Below are 20952 nucleotides of genomic sequence, written 5' to 3' on the forward strand. Positions count from 1 at the left end.
AAAAAAAAAAAAAAAAAAAAGAGTGGCTGAATGTGTAAAAGAAAACAGCTTTAATGACCCAACTCTGTATTCCCTACAAGAAATTCATTTCACCTATAAAGACACATGCAGACTGAAAATGAAGGGATGGAAAAAGATATTGCACACAAATGGAAACCAAAAAAGAACAGGAATAGTTACACTTTTATATCAGATAAAATAGACTTTAAGTCAAAAACTGTAAAAACAGACAAAAGTCACTATATAATTATAAAGTGGTCAATTCAGCAAGAGGATATAACAATTACATACACACTCAACACTGAAGCAACCAAATATAAAACACAAATATCAACAGATCTAAAGGGAAAGATACACTGCAATATCTTTAATAGTAGGGGACATTTCAACATCTAACTTTCAGTAATGAAAAGATCATCATCCAGACAGAAAATCGACAAAGAAACATCAAAGTTAAACTACAATCCAAACCAAATATACTTAACTGACACACAGAATACTTCATCCAGCTTCTGTAGAATACACACTGTTCTCATCAGCACAAGGAACATTCTCCAAAAGAGACCACATATTGAGTTACAAAACAAGTCTCACTAAATTCAAAAAAGTTGAAATGGTATGAAGTATCTTTTCTGACCACAATAGAACAACACTAGAAAGAAATTAGACATTATCCTGAACAATGAAAAGGTCAATAAAGAAATTAACAAGCCTGTAATCCCAGCACTTTGGGAGGCTGAGACGGGCGGATCATGAGGTCAGGAGATCGAGACCATCCTGGCTAACACGGTGAAACCCCGTCTCTACTAAAAAATACAAAAAACTAGCCGGGCGTGGTGGCGGGCGCCTGTAGTCCCAGCTACTCGGGAGGCTGAGGCAGGAGAATGGCGTGAACCCGGGAGGCAGAGCTTGCAGTGAGCTGAGATCCAGCCACTGCACTCCAGCCTAGGCGACAGAGCAAGACTCCGTCTCAAAAAAAAGAAAAGAAAAGAAAAAGAAATTAAGAAGGAAATTTTAAAATTTCTTAAAACAAATGAAAATGTAAACACAACATATCAAAATCTATGAAATATGGAAAAAGCAGTAGCAAGAGGGATATCTATAGCAATAAACACCTAATCAATCATTTAAAGCCGGGTGCAGTGGTTCATGCCTATAATCCCAGTACTTTGGGAGGCCGAAGTGGGTGGACCACGTGAGGATGGGAGTTCAAGACCAGCCTGACCAACATGGAGAAACCCCACCTCTACTGAAAATACAAAATTAGCCGGGCGTGGTGGCACATGCCTTTAATCCCGGGTACTCGGGAAGGCTGAGGCAGGAGAACCGCTGGAACCCAGGAGGCTGAGGTTGCAATGAGCTGAGATCGCGCCACTGCACTCCAGCCTGGGCAACAAGAGCGAAACTCCATCTCAAAAAAAAATAATAATTTTAAAAGTAGGAAGATTTCAAATAACCTAACGATACAGCTCAAGGAACTAGAAAAGCAAAAACAAAGCAAATACAACAGTAGAAGGAAGAAGTAATAAAGATCAGCAGAAATAAATGAAATTGAGACAATAAAAAGAAAATATCAACAAAATAAAAAGCTGGATTTTTCAAAAGATAAACAAAATCAACAAATCTTTAGGTAGACCAATTAAGATAAAACCAGAAGACCCAAATAAAATCAGAAACAAAAATGGGGACATAACTGATACCACAGAAATGCAAAGAGTCATGACACAATATCATGAACATCTATATACCAACAAACTGAAAAATCTAGAAGAAATAGATATTCTTGTACATAAACAACCTACCAAGATTGAGATATGAAGAAATATCAAACCTGGCCAGGCAAGGTGGCTCACCTGTAATCTCAGCACTTTGGGAGGCCGAGGTGGGCGGATCACTTGAGGTCAAGAGTTCAAGACCAGCATGACCAACGTGGTGAAACTCCACCTCTATTAAAAAATACAACATTAGCTGGGTGTGGTGGCACATGCCCGTAATCCCAGCTACTTGGGAGGCTGAGGCAAGAGAATCATTTGAACCTGGGAGGCGGAGGTTGCAGTGAGCTGAGATGGTGCCACTCCAGCCTGGGTGACAGAGGGAGACCCTGTTTCAAAAAAAAACAAAAACAAAAACAAAAAACAAAAATAAATAAATATATATATATATATGTAAATATACAACCTGAACAGACCAATAATGAGTAACAAGATCAAAGAAGTAATAAAAATGTCTCCCATCAGAGAAAAGCCCCAGGGCCTGATGGTTTCAATGCTAGATTCTACCAAACATTTAAATAAGAACAAATATCAGTCCTCTCAAACTACTGTTGCTTTTATCGGTCAGGCGAGGTGGCTCAAGCCCCCAGCACTTTGGGAGGTCAAGGTGGGAGGATCACTTGAGGCTAAGGGTTCAGCGCCAGACTGGGCAATATGGCAAGACCCTGTCTCTACTCCAAAAAAAGTTTTGAATTTAAATTTTTAAAAAGAGAAAAAAAGAAAATGGCTTTTCGGATGCTGGCAAGAACACACAAAAAGGGGAACACACATAGACTGTTGGTGGTACTGTAAATTAGTACAGCCACTACAAAAAACAGTATGGAGGTTCCTCAAAAAACTAAAAACAGAACTACCATATGATCCAGTAATCCCACTGTTGGGTATATATACCCAGAAGAAAGAATATCAGTATGTCAAAGGGAGATTGGTACTCCCATGTTTACTGCAGCACTATCCACAACAGCTAAGACATGAAATCAACCTAAGTGTTCATAAATAGACTGAAAAGATAAAGAAAATGTGGGCCAGGTATGGCTCATTCCTGTAATCTCAACACTTTTGGAGGCCAAGGGAGAAAGATCACTTGAGACCAGGAGTTCAGGACTTGCATGGGCAATACAATGAGATCTCTTCTCTAAATATAGAATAGAATAGAATAGAACAGAATAGAACAGAACAGTGGTACATATACCCAATGGAATATTACTCAGCTATAAAAAGAATGAAATCCTGTCATCTGCAGCAACATGAATGGAACTGGAGGTCATTATGTTAAGTGAAATAAGACAGACAAAGAAAGACAAATACCACATGTTCTCACTCATATGAGGAGATGTAAAACGTGGAACTCATGGAGATAGAAAGTTGATTGGTGGTTACCAGAGGCTGGAAACAGTAGGAGAAAGGTGGGGATGAGAGAGATGGTAAATGCGTACAAGACTACAGTTAGATACAGGGAAAAAGATCTAATGTTTGATAGTACAGTTAGGCCACTATAGTTAACAACTTGTATAGTTCAGAACAGCTGGGGAAAGGAACTGGAATGTTCCCAATGTAAAGAAGGGGTGATGTTAATACTGATGGTTGTCCCAATTGCCTGTTTGATCATTACACATTGTATGCATGGATGAAAACATCACATGTATCCCAAAACATGTACACCTCTTGTGTATCAATAAAAACAAAAAATAAGAGATGACCCTGGAGATATGCACCAAAGGAGTTTTAATGTAAAACCCTTCCCATTCAGGGTAGACTGATATAGTCCATTACCAACACAGAACTTTTAGGCTGTAGTCAGACCTAATAGTGATATAATGTGTTCTCCTCTTGAAGGAAAAATAGTGTACAGAACACTGTATCATAAACATCCTCATATAAATTCACATATACACACAAGAGACACACACACACATACACACACACACATAATTCTTACCATTTGTTTCTCTCCACCTTACCAATATATACTCTGGATTTTTACTTACCATCTAAAAGCTAGCTTTAATGAGTATTTGGTTGTATCACATTATTTGCTTTCTCTAAGACTCTTTTCTCTATATTAGCTTTATTTGTCATCATCAAAAATTGATAAATATCACCAACCTATTGCCACTTGGATACTGTACTACAATGTCATGATCTTCATCGATGCCACAAACAGTTCCAGTTGTAGTTAAAGTCTCAAACATTCCATCAGTCCATCCTCCATGACCATGCTGCAAAGACTGTACAATTTCTAGGTCGAGATCTATATTTACCAGGTCACCAATCTGCAATCCACCAGGATTCCTGTTGCCATTCTGCTCACCTGAAGAATGGCAGGTGAATTTCAGAGGCAATTGAATAAAGGAGGGAAAAAAACTCACAACAACATGCAGCTGCGTTATCTTTAAATAACATGTAGATATTTTAGTTTCAGGTACCATCTAGTTTTAAAAGGTCTTGAGAACTCACTATAAGTATAAAATTTTAGAACTAGAAAGCTTTTTTTAAAAAAAGAAAAAAGCCAAACAGACTCAAAAACTGAAATAATATGATGAGTTACAACAAAGACTGAGTAAGAGTAGAGTCTATAAAAGACAATTCAACCTTACATCAGAACACAAAGTTCCAGGTGTTGAAAATGCTCACTTTTTATGCCTGGATAACTTACTACCACTGCATCAGATCCACAATAACTAACTAAAGAATATGAATGAAAGCCTGGAATTATTTTTTTCCCTTAAGTGCTTAGTACTATTTTATTTTAACAAATGGTTCCTGTGATTCTTGCGCTAAAGAGCATTTTAAAATATGTCAAAGCCATTCCCCAGATTATTTTCAAAAGCTAGTTCTGAGATGAATTCAAGATCATGAAACACTAGGCTGAGATCCAAAATATGCATGTTGATTTTGCATTTTTCTTATGAAAACAAGACACAAAACAAGAAAGCTTGTTTTGTGAAAGCAAGATAAATAGATGAGCTCATTAAAAAACATAAAATTTTTATGCCTTCTCCTTTTAAAAAAAAAATTAAAGTATACTGCAAAAAAACAGCACTTTTTGCTACAAAGGCAAGTCAAATGATTTGAAGGAGAAACACAGTTCACATGAGAAAGAAAACCAGAGAATACAGATCAGTAGAGTGTGGTAAAAGTTCATCCAGGCAACAATAAATCTATAAAATGAAGGTAGTTTTGGTTTTCTTGTTCCCTTTTTTTTCATTTTAATGATACATGAAATTATACATATTATCTTAACCTTGGAGCTGTTCTTAGGAAGACAATTTGACAAAAATTCTAAGGAATTTTTAAGCACAAAAGTGTCAAATCCTATTCTCAATAGTCTATGACATACAACTGTTTTAATCTAATGCAAAATTTTTCAACAATATAATTTACAGTTAAAACACAGAAGTTTCAAATATATTATGACATAAATGGCTAATCAATTCTCAAGACATGACAACTCTGAGTCCAAATAAAGCATAATAAAAGGAAAAATACTTTAAGACCAAAGTAAAGCCAAAAAAAAATTTCTCTAAGTAACTTTAGTGGTACTTAACTTTTCTGAAGTCCAATTTAAACATTTTACTGATTCCACGAACTCTGACCCATTATTTAGTAATACTCTCTAATCTTCTCACTCACCTAGCACAGGGCAGTGATCTCTGTAGAAAGAACCTCCCTTGGCATCCTGGACACATTTCAGATCAGACTAAGAAGAAAAGAAACCAGAAAAATCACCCATGAAACTTCAAATATGGCTCAATATCTGAAATAGGCAAAAATATTCATTCAGAACATACCCAAAACAGAAGTCAAGAATAGTCCAGGTCAACAATCACACTAAATACTGCTTTCAAAAGTACTTGTAAAAACTAGAAACCTGATCTTCAGATAGGTCATATTTTATTTACTTTTAGCCTTCTTTTAAAGTTCAAAATTAAAATGTCTGAATCTGGCCAGGCACAGTGGCTCACGCCTGTAATCCTAGGACTTTGGGAGGAAGAGACGGGTGGATCACTTGAGGTCAGGAGTTCAAAACTAGGCTGGCCAACATGGTGAAACCCCTTCTCTATTAAAAATACAAAAAAATTAGCCGTGTGTGCTGCTGGGCACCTATAATCCCAGATGCTCAAGAGACTGAGGCAGGAGAATTGCTTGAACCCGGGAGGCAGAGGTTGCAGTGAGCTGAGGTCACACCACTGCACTCCAACCCGGGAAACACAGCAAGAGACTCTGTCTCAAAAAATAAACAAACAAAATAAAATGTCTGAATCTTATTACATTAAACTAAAATACTTACAATTAATAAATATTAATTATAATATTTTGAAAACCACATGCTAAAAAAGAACAACAAATATCTATTATTGGAAATGTGCACAGCACATTCTTTTTTGTGTGTGTGTGACAGAGTCTTGATCTGTTGCCCAGGCTGGAGTACAGTGACTCACTGCAACCTCTGCCTCCTGGGTTCAAGCGATTCTCATGCCTCAGTCACCTGAGCAGCTGGGGATTACAGGCATGTACCACCGGGTCTGGCTAATTTTTGCATTTTTAGTAGAGACAGGGTTTCACCACGTTGGCCAGGCTGGTCTCAAACTCCTGGCTTCAACTAATCCACCCACCTCAGCCTCCCAAGTGCTGGGATTACTGGCATGAGCCACCATGCCAGGCCAGCACATTCCATTTTAAAGACACTTTTACCAAAAACAAACCAAAACCTGGAAATTATTCAAAACTAAATAGCCAATACAAAGTAGAAAATAACGAAACCAAATACGGTATTTTGATTCCTTGTCCAGTTGATTTTCCTACTGACATCAATTTTTTCTTTTTTTTTTTTTGAGATGGAGTCTCACTCTGTCACCCAGGCTGGAGTGCAGTGGCGCAATCTCGGCTCACTGCAACCTCTACCTCCTGGTTTCAAGCAATTCTCCTGCGTTGGCCTCCCCAGTAGCTGGAATTACAGGCATGTGCCACCACGTCCGGTTAATTTTTTCATTTTCAGTAGAGATGGGATTTCACCATGTTGGCCAGGTTGGTCTCAAACTCCTGACCTCAAGTGACCTGCCCGCCTCCGCCTCCCCAAGTGCTGGGATTACAAGTGTGAGCCACCGTGCCCGGCCTTACATCAACTTTAGTCCTTACCTCGCCATAACCTGGTTAACTAAAGTTCCTTCCCATTTATCTTTTACAAGAAAACCAATTACTATCTGAATGGGGGAGGTAGCTGCGGTATAATTAAAAGTACGGAAAATGTGGGCTTAGAGGAAGAACCTTGTGTATACTGTGAAAATTTGGATTTGGATTTACTTAAAAGTACCTAATAGTACAGGTGTATATAGTAAATGATTAGAATATCTTACCCTATATCAAGGAAAGGAGTTCCTCTAATACATATGCACGTGCGCGCCTGCACGCATGCACACGCATGTGCACACACACGCATGCACACACACACACACACACACAGGACCCAACTCTTTTATAGCATCTTTTACTGTCACTGAATCCTGGGCAAAGAGACATAGGAGTCAACTGGTTTTCTGGGATTTTTTTTTTTTTTTTTTTTTTTTTGAGACAGGGTCTCTCTCTGTTGCCCAGGCTGGGGTGCAGTGGCATGATCACGGCTCACTGCAGCCTCCACCTCCCAGGGCTCAAGTGATCCTTCCACTTCCATTCCACCTCAGCCTCTCAAGTAGCTGGGACTACAGGTGCACACCACCATACCCAGCTAATTTTTTTATTGTTTGTAGAAACACGGTTTTGACACATTGTCCAGGTTGGTCTCAAACTCCTGGACTCAAGTGATCTACCGGCTTTAGCCTCCCATGGTGCTGGGATTACAGGTGTGGGCCACCACTCCCAGCTGTCAAATTGTTTTAATATAATACTTTACCCCAGCAATTTTACTTCTTGGAATCTATCCTAAGGAAATATACCATAAGGTACAAAGGCATATACACAAGGATGCTTACTGACACACTGCTTGAAGCAGCAGGGGAAACAAAATCCAACTGAGGTCCCCATCAAGAGAAATCTCATTAAATAAATAATGGCACAACCACATACTCGGCCATCAGTCTACATAAATACCATTCATTTAACTACCTGAGCACATATAGCACATAGGCTTCATTTGAAGAAAATTAATAATCAATTGGAATTCTAAAAAACTGACAATTTAAAAACAGGCAGAGGCATGAAGAAAATGAAAAGCTGATAACCACTGCTATATACAATAATAAAAACTGGCAACTAAAGTATTTGTTTAAATTCACATGGCTGGCTTTTAATATATAAGTGGAATGAATTGGTCAGGTGTAGTGGCTCATGCTAGTAGTCTCAGCATTTTGGAAAGCCAAGGTGGAGGATCACTTGGAACTCAGGAGTTCAAAACCAGCGTGGACAATATATATAGCAAGACCCTATTTCTACTAAAATTTTTTTTAATATTAGTTGGGCATGTCGGCACACGCCTACAGTCCTAGCTACTCCAGAGGCTGAGGTGGGAGGCTTGTTTGAGCCCAGGAGTTCAAGACTTCAATGAACTATGATTGCACCACTACACTCCCGCCTGAGTGACAGAGCAAGACCCTGTCTCTAAAAGTAAATAAATAAGGCCGAGCCTGGTGGCTCACACCTGTAATCTCAGCACTATGGGAGGCTGAAGGGGGCGGATCATGAGGTCAGGAGATTGAGACCATCCTGGCTAATACAGTGAAACCCCATCTCTACTAAAAATGCAAAAAATTAGCAGGGCATGGTTGTGGGCGCCTGTAGTCCCAGCTACTTGGGAGGCTGAGGCAGAAGAATGGTGTGAACCCAGAAGGCAGAGCTTGCAGTGAGCCAAGATCATGCCACTGCACTCCAGCCTGGGCAACAGAGTGAGACTCTGTCTCAAAAAATAAATAAATAAATGGAAATAAATTAAGGGGACACTGGGATACTTTCTCCATTCCTAACAAGAACATAGACGGCTGATTTTTAAAAAGGAAATTCAAAGAATTCTTTGAATACGGAATGTATTCAAGATGAAAAGGATGTGAAAGGCATTAATATTTTGGCATTTATTTATTACACTCTATAAACTGAATAGCAAGATCAACTTTTTTTGAGATACAGTCTCACTCCGTCACCTAGGCTGGAGTACAATGGCGTGATCTCGGCTCACTGCAAGCTCTGCACCCCTACCCTCACAGTTCAGGCGATTCTCGTGCCTCAGCCTCCCGAGTAGCTGGAATTACAGGCACATGGCATCAAACCCAGCTCATTTTTGTATTTCAGTAAAGATAGTGTTTCACCATGTTGACAAGTGTGATCTCAAACTCCTGACCTCAACTGATCCACCTGCCTGGGCTTCCCAAAGTGCTGGGATTACAGGCATGAGCCACAGCGTCCAGCCAAGATCAGCGCTTGAACAATGGTCCATGAAAAGTACAAAAACACAGGCCGGGCGCGGTGGCTCAATCCTGTAATCCCAGCACTTTGGGAGGCCGAGACGGGCGGATCACGAGGTCAGGAGATCAAGACCATCCTGGCTAACACGGTGAAACCCCGTCTCTACTAAAAAATACAAAAAACTAGCCGGGCGAGGTGGCGGGCGCCTGTAGTCCCAGCTACTTGGGAGGCTGAGGCAGGAGAATGGCGTGAACCCGGGAGGCGGAGCTTGCAGTGAGCTGAGATCCGGCCACTGCACTCCAGCCTGGGCAACAGAGCAAGACTCCGTCTCAAAGAAAAAAAAAAAAAGTACAAAAACACAGGACAACTCATTGAATAAACTTCCATTATTTTTCTAACCACTTAAGTAATTCAAGGTGTTTCTAAGTCAATCATTTTCAATTATCAACACTATACTTTAAAAAATACCAAGGGGTGGGGAGGAATCTCCTAAAAAATAATTTTTTTTTTTTTTTTTTTTTTTTTGAGATGGAGTCTTGCTCTGTCGCCCGGGCTGGAGTGCAGTGGCCGGATCTCAGCTCACTGCAAGCTCCGCCTCCCGGGTTTACGCCATTCTCCTGCCTCAGCCTCCCGAGTAGCTGGGACTACAGGCGCCCACCACCTCGCCCGGCTAGTTTTTTGTATTTTTTAGTAGAGACGGGGTTTCACCGTGTTAGCCAGGATGGTCTCGATCTCCTGACCTCGTGATCCGCCCGTCTCAGCCTCCCAAAGTGCTGGGATTACAGGCTTGAGCCACCGTGCCCGGCTTAAAAAATAATTTTAATATCTGTTGTAATTTGTATTTTTATAAGCTACCAGAGCACAGAATACAAATATATCACAAAATCTCATAATACTGTCTTCCAGGTCCATCCATGCCAAGAGTGGTCTTAACAGATGATTTCCAATCTTTTTGATAGATTTTCATAAATAAACCCCCTGGACTTACACTGAAAATGGGTCAGCTCTACACAACCAATATACAGTAAGGTACCCAAACATTAACTAAAGGCAAATCATATTGACTATTACATAGTTTAGAGAAACATAGTAAAAACGCAAAGGTTCTGACAAAGGGAGATGACAAAGGAAAAATAATAAAAGAGCAGTAAGAGCTTTTCACCCATCCAACATTCTCTTTCACCTGCTATGGCTCTTCACTACTTACCATGCCCTCAAAGCCAACTCTGTAAAGGTTCTTAGCACCATTATCCCAGAGGACATATGCTGCACTATGTGGGCTTGATGCACTCCAGTCCTGGATTTCTGTTACCTAACAGACGTTTTTTGAGAAAAGAAGTTTTTTAAAGGGGAGGGAAGAGCTTAGTTCTTTTAATTATTACATTTAAATCTTAAAAATCATTTCATCTAGCAACCTATGGAACAGGATCATGAAAAATACTTATTTGCCAAATATGTCATTCCTAACATATAGTTAAATTATCATTAGAGCCATATTTTTCCAGAATTATAAGGTAATTTCTAAAACCACTGTAGAAATTTTAAATCAAGAGGCTTGGGGATTACAGTGATAGATTATCAGAAAATAGAATGTGATACAAAATTTAAAATATTTTTAATCTGAAACGGATTCCTTTAAGAACAGTTTTGTTTTCTGTTTGTTTGTTTGTTTTTGAGATGGAATCTCGCTCTTGTCGCCCGGGCTGGAGTGCAGTGGTGTGATCTCGGCTCACTGCAACCTCTGCCTCCCGGGTTCAAGCTTCTCCTGCCTCAGCCTCCTGAGTAGCTGAGATTATAGGTGACCGCCACCACGCCTGGCTAATTTTTGTACTTTTAGTAGAGATGGAGTTTCACCATGTTAGCCAGGCTGGTCTCAAACTCCTGACCTCAGGTGATCTGCCCGCTTCGGCCTCCCAAAGTGCTGGGATTACAGGTGTGAGCCACCACGCCCGGCCAAAACAGTATATTCTTTTAAGCCCATTACTCAATATGAAATTTAAAATCCCCAAAATGATTCAAGATAAACCTTTTTGGTCAGTTAAAAATTAACAAGCACAAAGCTCTCGAAGAGCCTTGGTGGCAATGTTTAAGTAGGTCTTGAGTTGCTTTTGCTCCTCCAGCAGTATCCCACAGTTGCAGGCCACCTAAAATGGCACGCCTACCTAAAATGGCACGCCTACCATGGAAACTCAGTCACTATCTCCAAGCCCCACACCCAACTAGTCTGATTCTTGAATTCACCGGATTAAAATTAAAAAAAAAAAAAATACTGGGGTTGCCATTGCTTTAAGGCCTAGAATCACATGCAGATTGAGTGTACTTATCTGAAATGCTTAGGACAAGAAATGTTTTAGATTTCAAATTTTTTCACATTTTGAAATATCTGCACGGTACTTAGAGTAGAATTTCAAATCCAAAAATTTGAAATTCTAAATGGTCCAATGAGCATTTCCTTTGAACATCATGTCAGTGCTCAAAAAGTTTCAGATTTTGGAGTATTTCAGGTTTCAGATTTTTTTATTTGGAATGTTCAACCTGTACACAAAAATGACAAACAGCATTAAACTTGGACCTTCTCAAGTAAACCTGACTACAGCAAAGAGTGGGAAGCTGTACACATGCAATTCATATTACTCTTCTACATCTTGATACTTACAATCACAGCCATCCTTCATAGTTACTTAGAACGACAGGCTGAAGTATAACTTTTAAGGTATATACTTAAAAACTATTACTTGAAATAAGATATATAATGACCATTCTTCTTCATCCTGTACTAAAGAAACAGTTTTGGGCCGGGCGCGGTGGCTCAAGCCTGTAATCCCAGCACTTTGGGAGGCCGAGGCGGGCGGATCACGAGGTCAGGAGATCGAGACCATCCTGGCTAACACGGTGAAACCCCGTCTCTACTAAAAAAATACAAAAAACTAGCCGGGCGAGGTGGCGGGCGCCTGTAGTCCCAGCTACTCGGGAGGCTGAGGCAGGAGAATGGCGTGAACCCGGGAGGCGGAGCTTGCAGTGAGCTGAGATCCGGCCACTGCACTCCAGCCTGGGCGACAGAACGAGACTCCGTCTCAAAAAAAAAAAAAAAAAAAAAAAAAAAAGAAACAGTTTTGTAAGCCAGGTATTTCATGATGTATTTGTGGAAATAAAAAGGTTTTATGTTTAAGATCTGATGAATCACTTGAAACGTATTTTAAATTGTTAGTAAATCAGTCCATTTGTTCTTTTAAATTTTGACATATATTACACATTATAAAATATAGCATACGTAAATTTGGTTTTTTTTTTGGTTTTTTTTTGTTCGTCACTCAGGCTGGAGTGCAATGGCATGATCTCAGCTCACTGCAACCTCCGCCTCCGAGGTTCAAGTGATTCTCCTGCCTCAGCCTCCCAAGTAGCTGGGATTACAGGTGCCCACCACCACGCCCAGCTAATTTTTGTATTTTTTTTAAGTAGAGACGGGGTTTCGCCATGTTGGCCAGGCTGGTCTCGTGATCATGGCCTCGTGATCCGTCTGCCTTAGCCGCCCAAAGCATATATAAACTTTAAAGAAAAAAATAAACGGAATACCCATGTAATTATTACCCAACCTAAGAAAAAAAATATAACCAATACTTTTCAAGTCCCCTATGTCCATCTCATCAATCCCATACTCTTGCCTCCCATTAGCGGTAACTACCATCCTGAAGTTAGAGTCCACCATTTACCTTAATTTGCTTTATGATTTCTGCTCTACTAACCCCTATATAACCTTCCAAAGTAACAGTTTCTAGCACTCAAAGGTAAAACATGCAATCTGTAGCAAAAAGTTCCTTCTGTTTCTAATATATTCAGATTTAACTTCATTTGTTTTCAAAAATGTGATGCTATATTAAGTCTGTATTGCATAGGATGAGTAAAAAGCATTTAACTACCTAAAAAACAAAGACAAATTTTGTTTAAATCAAATTTACTTTAAATTTCAAATTACTTGAAATAGAAGTAAGTTCATTAGTCAAGGTCCAAATAATTAAACGAAATTCCTTCATTTTTAATATGACTTGATTTATTACTGAGGGGGAAACAAAGTGGAAGGCATAAGAAAATAACTATAGTAATTTCACATGCAAGGAACAGCTGCTAAAACCATTAGACAGAATGTTGCCAAGAAACTCTGTAAAGGATACATCTGACAAAATTTGCATCTGTTCATCAATCTTAACATCACTAATAGCAAGATAATCAGACTTCATGTGCCCCTTTTATGTGATACAGTAGAAAATATACAGCATCACATGAGGTATGTTTGCCAAAATAAAATTGAACCTGAATCTAATCAAGCCTCTAGCTCTAACAACTAGTTTATAGGAAATACAAAGATTAAAAGAACAAGAGAAAGAAGTTAAAGAATACTATAAAGAATCAATTGGCCAAATAGAATCTAGTTTCTTCAACAAATAAATGGTATTTTTTTTAGTTAATAATTGTTGAAGTTGGGTATGAGTGCATGGGAATTTATTATACTATACTTTCTACTCAAGTGTATGTCTGAAATACTCCACAATAAAGAGTAAAAAAAAAATTATGATCTAGTATACTTAATCATTTTTGTATAAAAAACAGCTTTAAAAGACTAACATGTATAGCAAGACTTAACAAACCCTTTAAGAAAAGGCTGGGCACAGTGGTTCATGCCTGTAATCCCAGCACTTTGGGAAGTGGAGGCAGGAGGATCGCTTGAACCCAGGAGTTCGAGACCAGCCTGGGTAACACAGCAAGACTCCATCTCTAACATATATTTAAAAAAACAAAAAGGAAGAATACACTATATACAATGAACGTGGGTTACATCAGGGGAGTGGGATAAAGTATCCAGCACTGAAGGGGAAAAAGGGATGTTAACTTTCTTCATTCACATACATAGGCCAAAAAAAAAAAGTCAGACAATAGAAGTCACATTTGGTCTTAAAAATGTGCTTAACAATGTTACTCTAAAGATTTATTTTATGAAGTTCTCTCACTTGGAGTCACATGTACAAGACAGTTTCATTTCTTTTTCTTCATTTTGTTCTTTTCATTTGTTTGTTTTGAGATGGAGTCTTACTCTGTCACCCAGGCTGGAGTGCAGTGGCACAATCTTGGCTCATTGCTACCTCTGCCTCCCGGGTTCAAGTGATTCTCCTGCCTCAGCTTCCCTAGTAGCTGGGACTACAGGTGTGTACCAGCATGCGTGGTTAATTTTTGTATTTTTAGTGGAGACAGGGTCTCACCATGTTGGCCAGGCTAGTCTCAAACTCCTGACCTCAAGTGATCCACCTGCCTCAGCCTCCCACAAGTGCTGGGATTACAGACATGAGCCACCATGCCTGGCCCTCATTTTATTCTCAAAACACAACATGTGTTCAATCAAAGCAAAGCAAAAATGTAATACGAATGACTCAAAGCCTCAAGAATGCCTACTTTTATCCCAAAAAAGTGCCAATATAGCAAAAAACAGAAAGTTCCATTTATGTGGCTTCGAACAGCAAATGCCTTCAAAAGCTGATGAGGAAAGATGACTTCCAACCCCCTCTGACCATATAATTAACTATGGGGAAGACTATAAAGTCAATTTTTCAAAATAAAAGTATTAAAATTTTACTTCTCACATACTCTTTCAAAACAAGTTACCAGAATGTGTGTTCTACCAAAAGAGATGGTAAGCTAAGTAAGATGATATAATGGGATACAGAAAACATGAGATCCAGTCAGGAAGAGAGGCAAAGGCATCTTTGTTCATCACAGGGCTTCAAAGGGAGCTTCCAGGATGATTGCTGGGCACCAGGTATGGAAAGTGACCCGTCCAGATTGCAGCCGTGTAATACGTGGGGGCCAAACAAGTTGAAGGCTCTTATCCCTACTGCCACTGTACCGTTTTTATTCAACTGTGGACACACTGCCCAAGTGAGCCTGACTCACAGTCTCGCGTGTACTTGGCTTATTTGGACTATGTAATGATGACATTCCCACTCTCCTCTTCACCCCCATTCCCTGCCACCTAGATCAGCTGAGGTCTCTCATTTCACCACACAGAATATTCTGCTTTGACCTACTCCTAAAATTCTGAGCCCACTACACTATCTGCAAAGGGTAACAGAGGTAGGTAGGCTAGATAACAGCGTAATTGCCCACTGCCCCTCAGAAACAGATCTCTGAGGGAAGATAATATAAAACAAGTCAATTTAAATGAAATTTGAATAGCAGGAAAGTCGAGGACATGAGACACTGCTTAGGGAGGACTGGTCCAAATGCATTCAGAAAAGCATGCTAGGTAACAAAATGACAATATGAAACCTGAAGGTGGGAAGGTAAAACCTACCTAATGACCCTCTAAGAAACATCAATGCTTATAAAAAGCAAGAACAATCTTTTTACTTCCAGAGAAAAAAGAAATCAAGATTTTAAAAATTTATACTGGCATAGAAAACAATGGACCAAGAAATTCATTTACAGTAGTGATAAAAAGCTTCTGAACACATAATACTCTAGAATACATGATGAATTAAGAAAAATACTGTACCTTTCCCCTACGTCCATTTCCTCCATCTTGATCTTCCCACTGCCAGTCCACTCCTCGTACCACTCTGGCACCTGCAAAGATTCCTCTGGCTGTAATCTTCTTAGATTTCCTACGAGACTCTAACAGAACCCTAAAAATAAAGTTATTTATTTTCAAGTGTATGTAAAAATAGGTAATAATAATTTACTTTTTAAAACAAAATTATAAAAATGTTATTTTGAAAGTAAAAAGATTCTTAATTGTTCTGGTTACTTTCATAACAGCATGACACAGGAATACCTTTTATATTCCACAGGTGACGATGATGATGGCAGTAGTAGTTGTAATAATAATCACAGCTAACTTTTACTGAGCTTTTATTATATAATATGTAAAAGCACTTGCATAGGAGTAAAGTGTGTTACACTCCTTAAGAGAAAGTTACCACCATATTACCCACTTTATAAATGAGGAAACTCAGTCTCAAAGAAGTAATGTGCCCAAGGCCACAAAAGTTAAAATGTAATGGACTCCACATATGATCCTAGTCTAAGCAATTCAGGGTATCAGTATACTCTTCACTACTGTAGAGGTGGCAAACTCAAATTCTCTATAGCTTCCAGGTGAGTAATATAAATGACAGCCTAAGAAAAACAGCACTACAGTGGCAAATGGCACTTGACCTCAGACTTAGGAAGGTAACAGGGAATGGCAAGGACTTTGGTTGACTCAAAAGCATCATCAGTCTAAAGGATCCAGTATAAAGTGCTCCACTGCTTCAACAAACTGTTGCCAGGAACAAACGTAAGCCCAGTATTGACAGTCTTCTGTATGGGGAGGAGGGGAGCAGGGTGTTCTATGAATCCATCAACAGATTTTTGCGTGAAATCATCTGTTTTTTAAAACTAGCCATTATTCTGGCCAGGCGTGCTGGTTCACGCCTGTTATCCCAACACTTTGGGAGGCCGAGGCGGGTGGATCACGAGGTCAGGAAATCAAGACCATCCTGGCTAACACAGTGAAACCCCATCTCTACTAAAAATACAAAAAATTAGCTGGGCATGGTGGCAGGCGCCTGTAGTACCAGCTACTTGAAAGGCTGAGGCAGAAGAATGAAGTGAACCTGGGAGGCGGAGCTTGCAGTGAGCTGAGATCGCACCACTGCACTCCAGCCTAGGCGACAGAGCAAGACTCCATCTCAAAAAATAAAAAAAAAAAAAACTAGCCATTATTCAAAAATTTAGAGTACTGTATTGATATGAGTTGGCTGTGTCCCCACCCAATCTCATCTTGAACTGTAGTTCCCATAATTCCCACATGTCGTGGGAGGAACCCAGTGGGAGGTAACTTAATTATGGGGGCAGTTACCTCCATGCTGTTCTGATAGTGAGTTCTCACGAGATCTGATGATTTTAATAAGGGGCTTTCCCCCTCTTTTGCTCAGCACTTCTCCTTGCTGCCGCCATATGAAGAAGGGCATGTCTGTTTCCACTTCCACCATGATTATAAGTTTCCTGAGGCCTCCCCAGCCATGCTGAACTGTGAGTCAATTAAACCTCTTTCCTTTATAAATTACCCAGTCTCAGATATTTCTTCACAGCAGTATGAAAATGGATTAACATACGTATATATCAGTAAAATACATCTGTGCTCTGGATTTTACCTATACTAACCTGTTCTCACAGTACTACATACTTACAGAAGATTATGAATCTTGATAAAGACTCTACACTCAAGTATCTGGGCCAGCTTGGTTCTCCAAGGCCATGTATCCCTATTGTTCTACATCCTTCTCATTCACATAATCAGAAAGGTTTGGAGATTTTTGCTTTGTTTTTCTAATTTTATTTCACTGTTCTATTCTTTTCACTTACTTATTTTAATAGAGATGAGGTCTTACTATGCTGTCCAGGGTGGTCTTGAATGCCTGGCCTCAAGTAATCCTCCCACCTCAGACCTCCCAAAGTGTTGGAATTTTGGGAGCCACCACGAGCCAGACATGAGCCAAATGACATGAGCCACCATGCCCAGTCCTATTCATTTTTACAATGTCTTTATTATTCCTTAATTTTAATTGCAAACAAAAGACAAAAATAATCAACTCGTTCAAAATTACTCAGTTAATAAGTGGCACGATTATGATCTACACCAAGAGAGTCTGACTCCAAAATCTATGTATCTACTCCTACTCCTAGCTGCCTCCCTATGACTGTCTGGATTCTTGCTCCTTTGCATTATCTGTATCTACATGAGAAGATCCCATCGCCTAAAACTCTGCGCCCGTTAACAATGAATACTCCTCTCTCATTGCTCCTAAGACACTTAATACATATCTCTAACACAGTCTAAAACATCACATGACAATCACTGATTCACTATTTCCTTTAATTTGTAAACTTGTAAACTCCTTAAGACTACTAGGTGTCTTATTTATCTTCTAGTGTCCATAAACATAGTAGCTCTCGTGTAGTCCTAATAAACAAACGCCTATTGACTCAATCAATGGGCCCTACCATTCATCTGATATCAATTAACAGACTAGAAGGCATAGTGAAAAGAAAATAATTGCTATCTCTTTGGATGCCCTTGTATTTCCAAATGTACAGTAGTGCTAACCCTCTAAGCCAGAGAAATAATAGTCCAGATTACCTTGGAAAAGTACAGACAGCTCCATCTTCACAGAGCTCTTCACTTGTTATATGGCAGATTGGTCCACTTCTATCCTACTATTTGGTACCTCCTGTTACTAAACCAACTGTCAGAAGCTATTTGCTAATCCTATTTTTAAGGCCCAGAAGTACATAACTTGAATACAAACAAAAACCCTCGGTTGAAGAAAAAAAGGGTTCTCCCTACCTCTCACTTCCTGGTGTAGTAATTCGGTAAAAGCGATGTCTTAAATGATGTTTATCTCCATGATAACACACTGTGCACAAATCATAATTTGTACACTCTGCACATTTCCATCGAATGCCAATGATCGGTTGCTGGCGGCAGGTATCACACATGGTTCCATCATGCTTGATGCCTATTAAAACAAGGATACATGCTCTGATTAACCTCAAATTTTATTTATCTGAATATTATTCCTTGGGGGAAAAAAATAAGATCAGAACATCTACAAGATACTCTAATAAAATGGGATATAACACTTCAAATTTAACACATATAGCTTCAAGATAATGGATCTCAACTATTTTAATCAATGCAAGTTATATTTTCCCTTTGCTCCTTTTTCTTTTTTTTTTTTTTTTTTTTTTGAGACGGAGTCTTGCTCTGTCGCCCAGGCTGGAGTGCAGTGGCCAGATCTCAGCTCACTGCAAGCTCCGCCTCCCGGGTTCACGCCATTCTCCTGCCTCAGCCTCCCGAGTAGCTGGGACTACAGGCCCCCGCCACCTCGCCCGGCTAGTTTTTTGTATTTTTTAGTAGAGACGGGGTTTCACCGTGTTAGCCAGGATGGTCTCGATCTCCTGACCTCGTGATTCGCCCGTCTCGGCCTCCCAAAGTGCTGGGATTACAGGCTTGAGCCACCGCGCCCGGCTGCTCCCTTTTTCATTAGTAAGAACACACCTCAGTAACTCTTTCTTCGTTCTCATCCACAAACTAGAACTTATGTTCGACACACAGAAAGAAAGAATCCTTTATCACTAAGGAGATGTTTCAGACTACAAAACCTCAGAAATCTTTGAAAGAATTTTCAACTATTTTCTAGATAAACAATTACTCCAAAAGAAAAGATCATTTTGCCCTTATGATATCATGGAAACAAACTATCAATTAACTTAAGCATTTACTACCCTTAGATATTGACAAGTTTTTCCCATAGTCAAGAAAATTCAGAAAATGACTAGGAAGCAAGTTTCCCTATTTTAAAGGAAACAATACACTATAGTGGGATTTTATCCCCTTAGGGAACAAGAAATAATAAGCTCTAGAAAAAATAAACACTTGGTAAAATGACCTCCACTAAAATTAATCACATGGATGAATGAGACAGACATTAGAACTATAAAAGGTACCAATATAAGTAATGAAAACAACCTTCATTTTCAGGTGAAATAATTGGGGGTAATACTCTTTACTATTCTATTGTTATATTAATATCACTTGTTCAATAAATAAAAACTAGGATTATTTTTTTCAACAATATGTGGCTTGTCAACATCAGTATCACTACTTTATAAACACATCCTGGATGGTGAAGCTAAATGCTGAACAAACAAGTGCTGTATTATCTGTGCAAAAGTGACATTCTCCTGGATTCAAGTTCTGATTCTGTCTGTATTTACTTTTACGCCCTTGAAAAGGTCGTTTTATCGAAGTATTTACGTATAAAATAATGTGTGTGGTTTTTTGTGTGTGTTTTTGTTTTTGTTTTTCAAAATTTCCAGGGAGGCAGAGGGGGAGTAAAGTAGGATTCAGGTAAAACAAGATTAGCCGTGTTGAAGCTGGGTAATGGGTACATGGGAGTTCATTACATCATCTTCCTCTTTGTATCCATTTAGAACATTTCCATAATTAAATAGAAGAAAGGAGCCCTTTCATTCTCACAGCCTCAGTCCCCTTTGGAGAATGTAATCTATTCTTTAAAGGTGAGACAACATGTTCTAAAAATCAAATAACATGCTACATATGTAAAAACTAGAGTACAAAAGTGGTCATATTACTAATATAATACACTATTGCTACTTCCTGATAAGAAGGAAAAAAAAAACCCTATGTTATTCATTTTCTATATTCAGATAACCAGATTCTAAACAAAGGGCCAAACTTGAGTGTATGCCTGTTTTGAGGGAAAGGGAGGGGAGGGGCAAGGATTAGGAAGGAAGAGGGAGGGAAGGCAGGAAGGAGGGAAGCAGGGAAGGAAGGAGGAAGGAACGAACACCTGAAAGAATTGGGATACTAATGGACTACAAAAAGCCTGATACCCCCAACACCAAATATGTTTTATGTGCAATCCTTCTGCAGTCTCCTGCCACATAAATGCTTGACTTTAGGGACAGAAGACAGTGGACATGAGTGTCTACTGATTCATTCAGAACTATTTCTTTACTCCTACTGCAGGCATGCCCTCTGCTGCTTTCAAGTATCACTCTTAGAGCCATGTTCACGCCACTGCACTCCAGCCTGGGCAACTAAGAAAGACTCTAACTCAAAAAAAACTTAAAAATTACAAATCACGCCTGCTGTAGTGTGGAGAAAAAAGATATGAAAAAAGTAAAAATGGCTACAGAAAGGGAGTCAGGTTAAAAGAAGTTAGTTAGCAGC

General features: G+C 39.3%; 1 protein-coding gene across 2 annotated transcripts in view; it reads right to left on the reverse strand.

The window, feature by feature from the left end:
* Window positions 1–20952, reverse strand: part of MIB1 (mindbomb E3 ubiquitin protein ligase 1) — a 141203-nt gene that overhangs the window by 94590 nt on the left and 25661 nt on the right. Inside the window, exons 2-6 of one of the 2 annotated variants that reach the window (XM_033178159.1) lie at window positions 18541–18712; window positions 15706–15835; window positions 10372–10476; window positions 5406–5472; window positions 3879–4083 (exon numbers count right to left, since the gene is read on the reverse strand). In XM_033178159.1, coding sequence (XP_033034050.1) covers window positions 3879–4083; window positions 5406–5472; window positions 10372–10476; window positions 15706–15835; window positions 18541–18712 — 679 coding nt within the window. The remainder of the gene's footprint in view (window positions 1–3878; window positions 4084–5405; window positions 5473–10371; window positions 10477–15705; window positions 15836–18540; window positions 18713–20952) is intronic. The other variant, XM_033178160.1, reaches the window with a different exon arrangement.

This window comes from Trachypithecus francoisi, unplaced genomic scaffold (genome assembly GCF_009764315.1).
Source record: "Trachypithecus francoisi isolate TF-2019V2 unplaced genomic scaffold, Tfra_2.0 Lachesis_group19, whole genome shotgun sequence".
Taxonomy (NCBI): Eukaryota; Metazoa; Chordata; class Mammalia; order Primates; family Cercopithecidae; genus Trachypithecus; species Trachypithecus francoisi.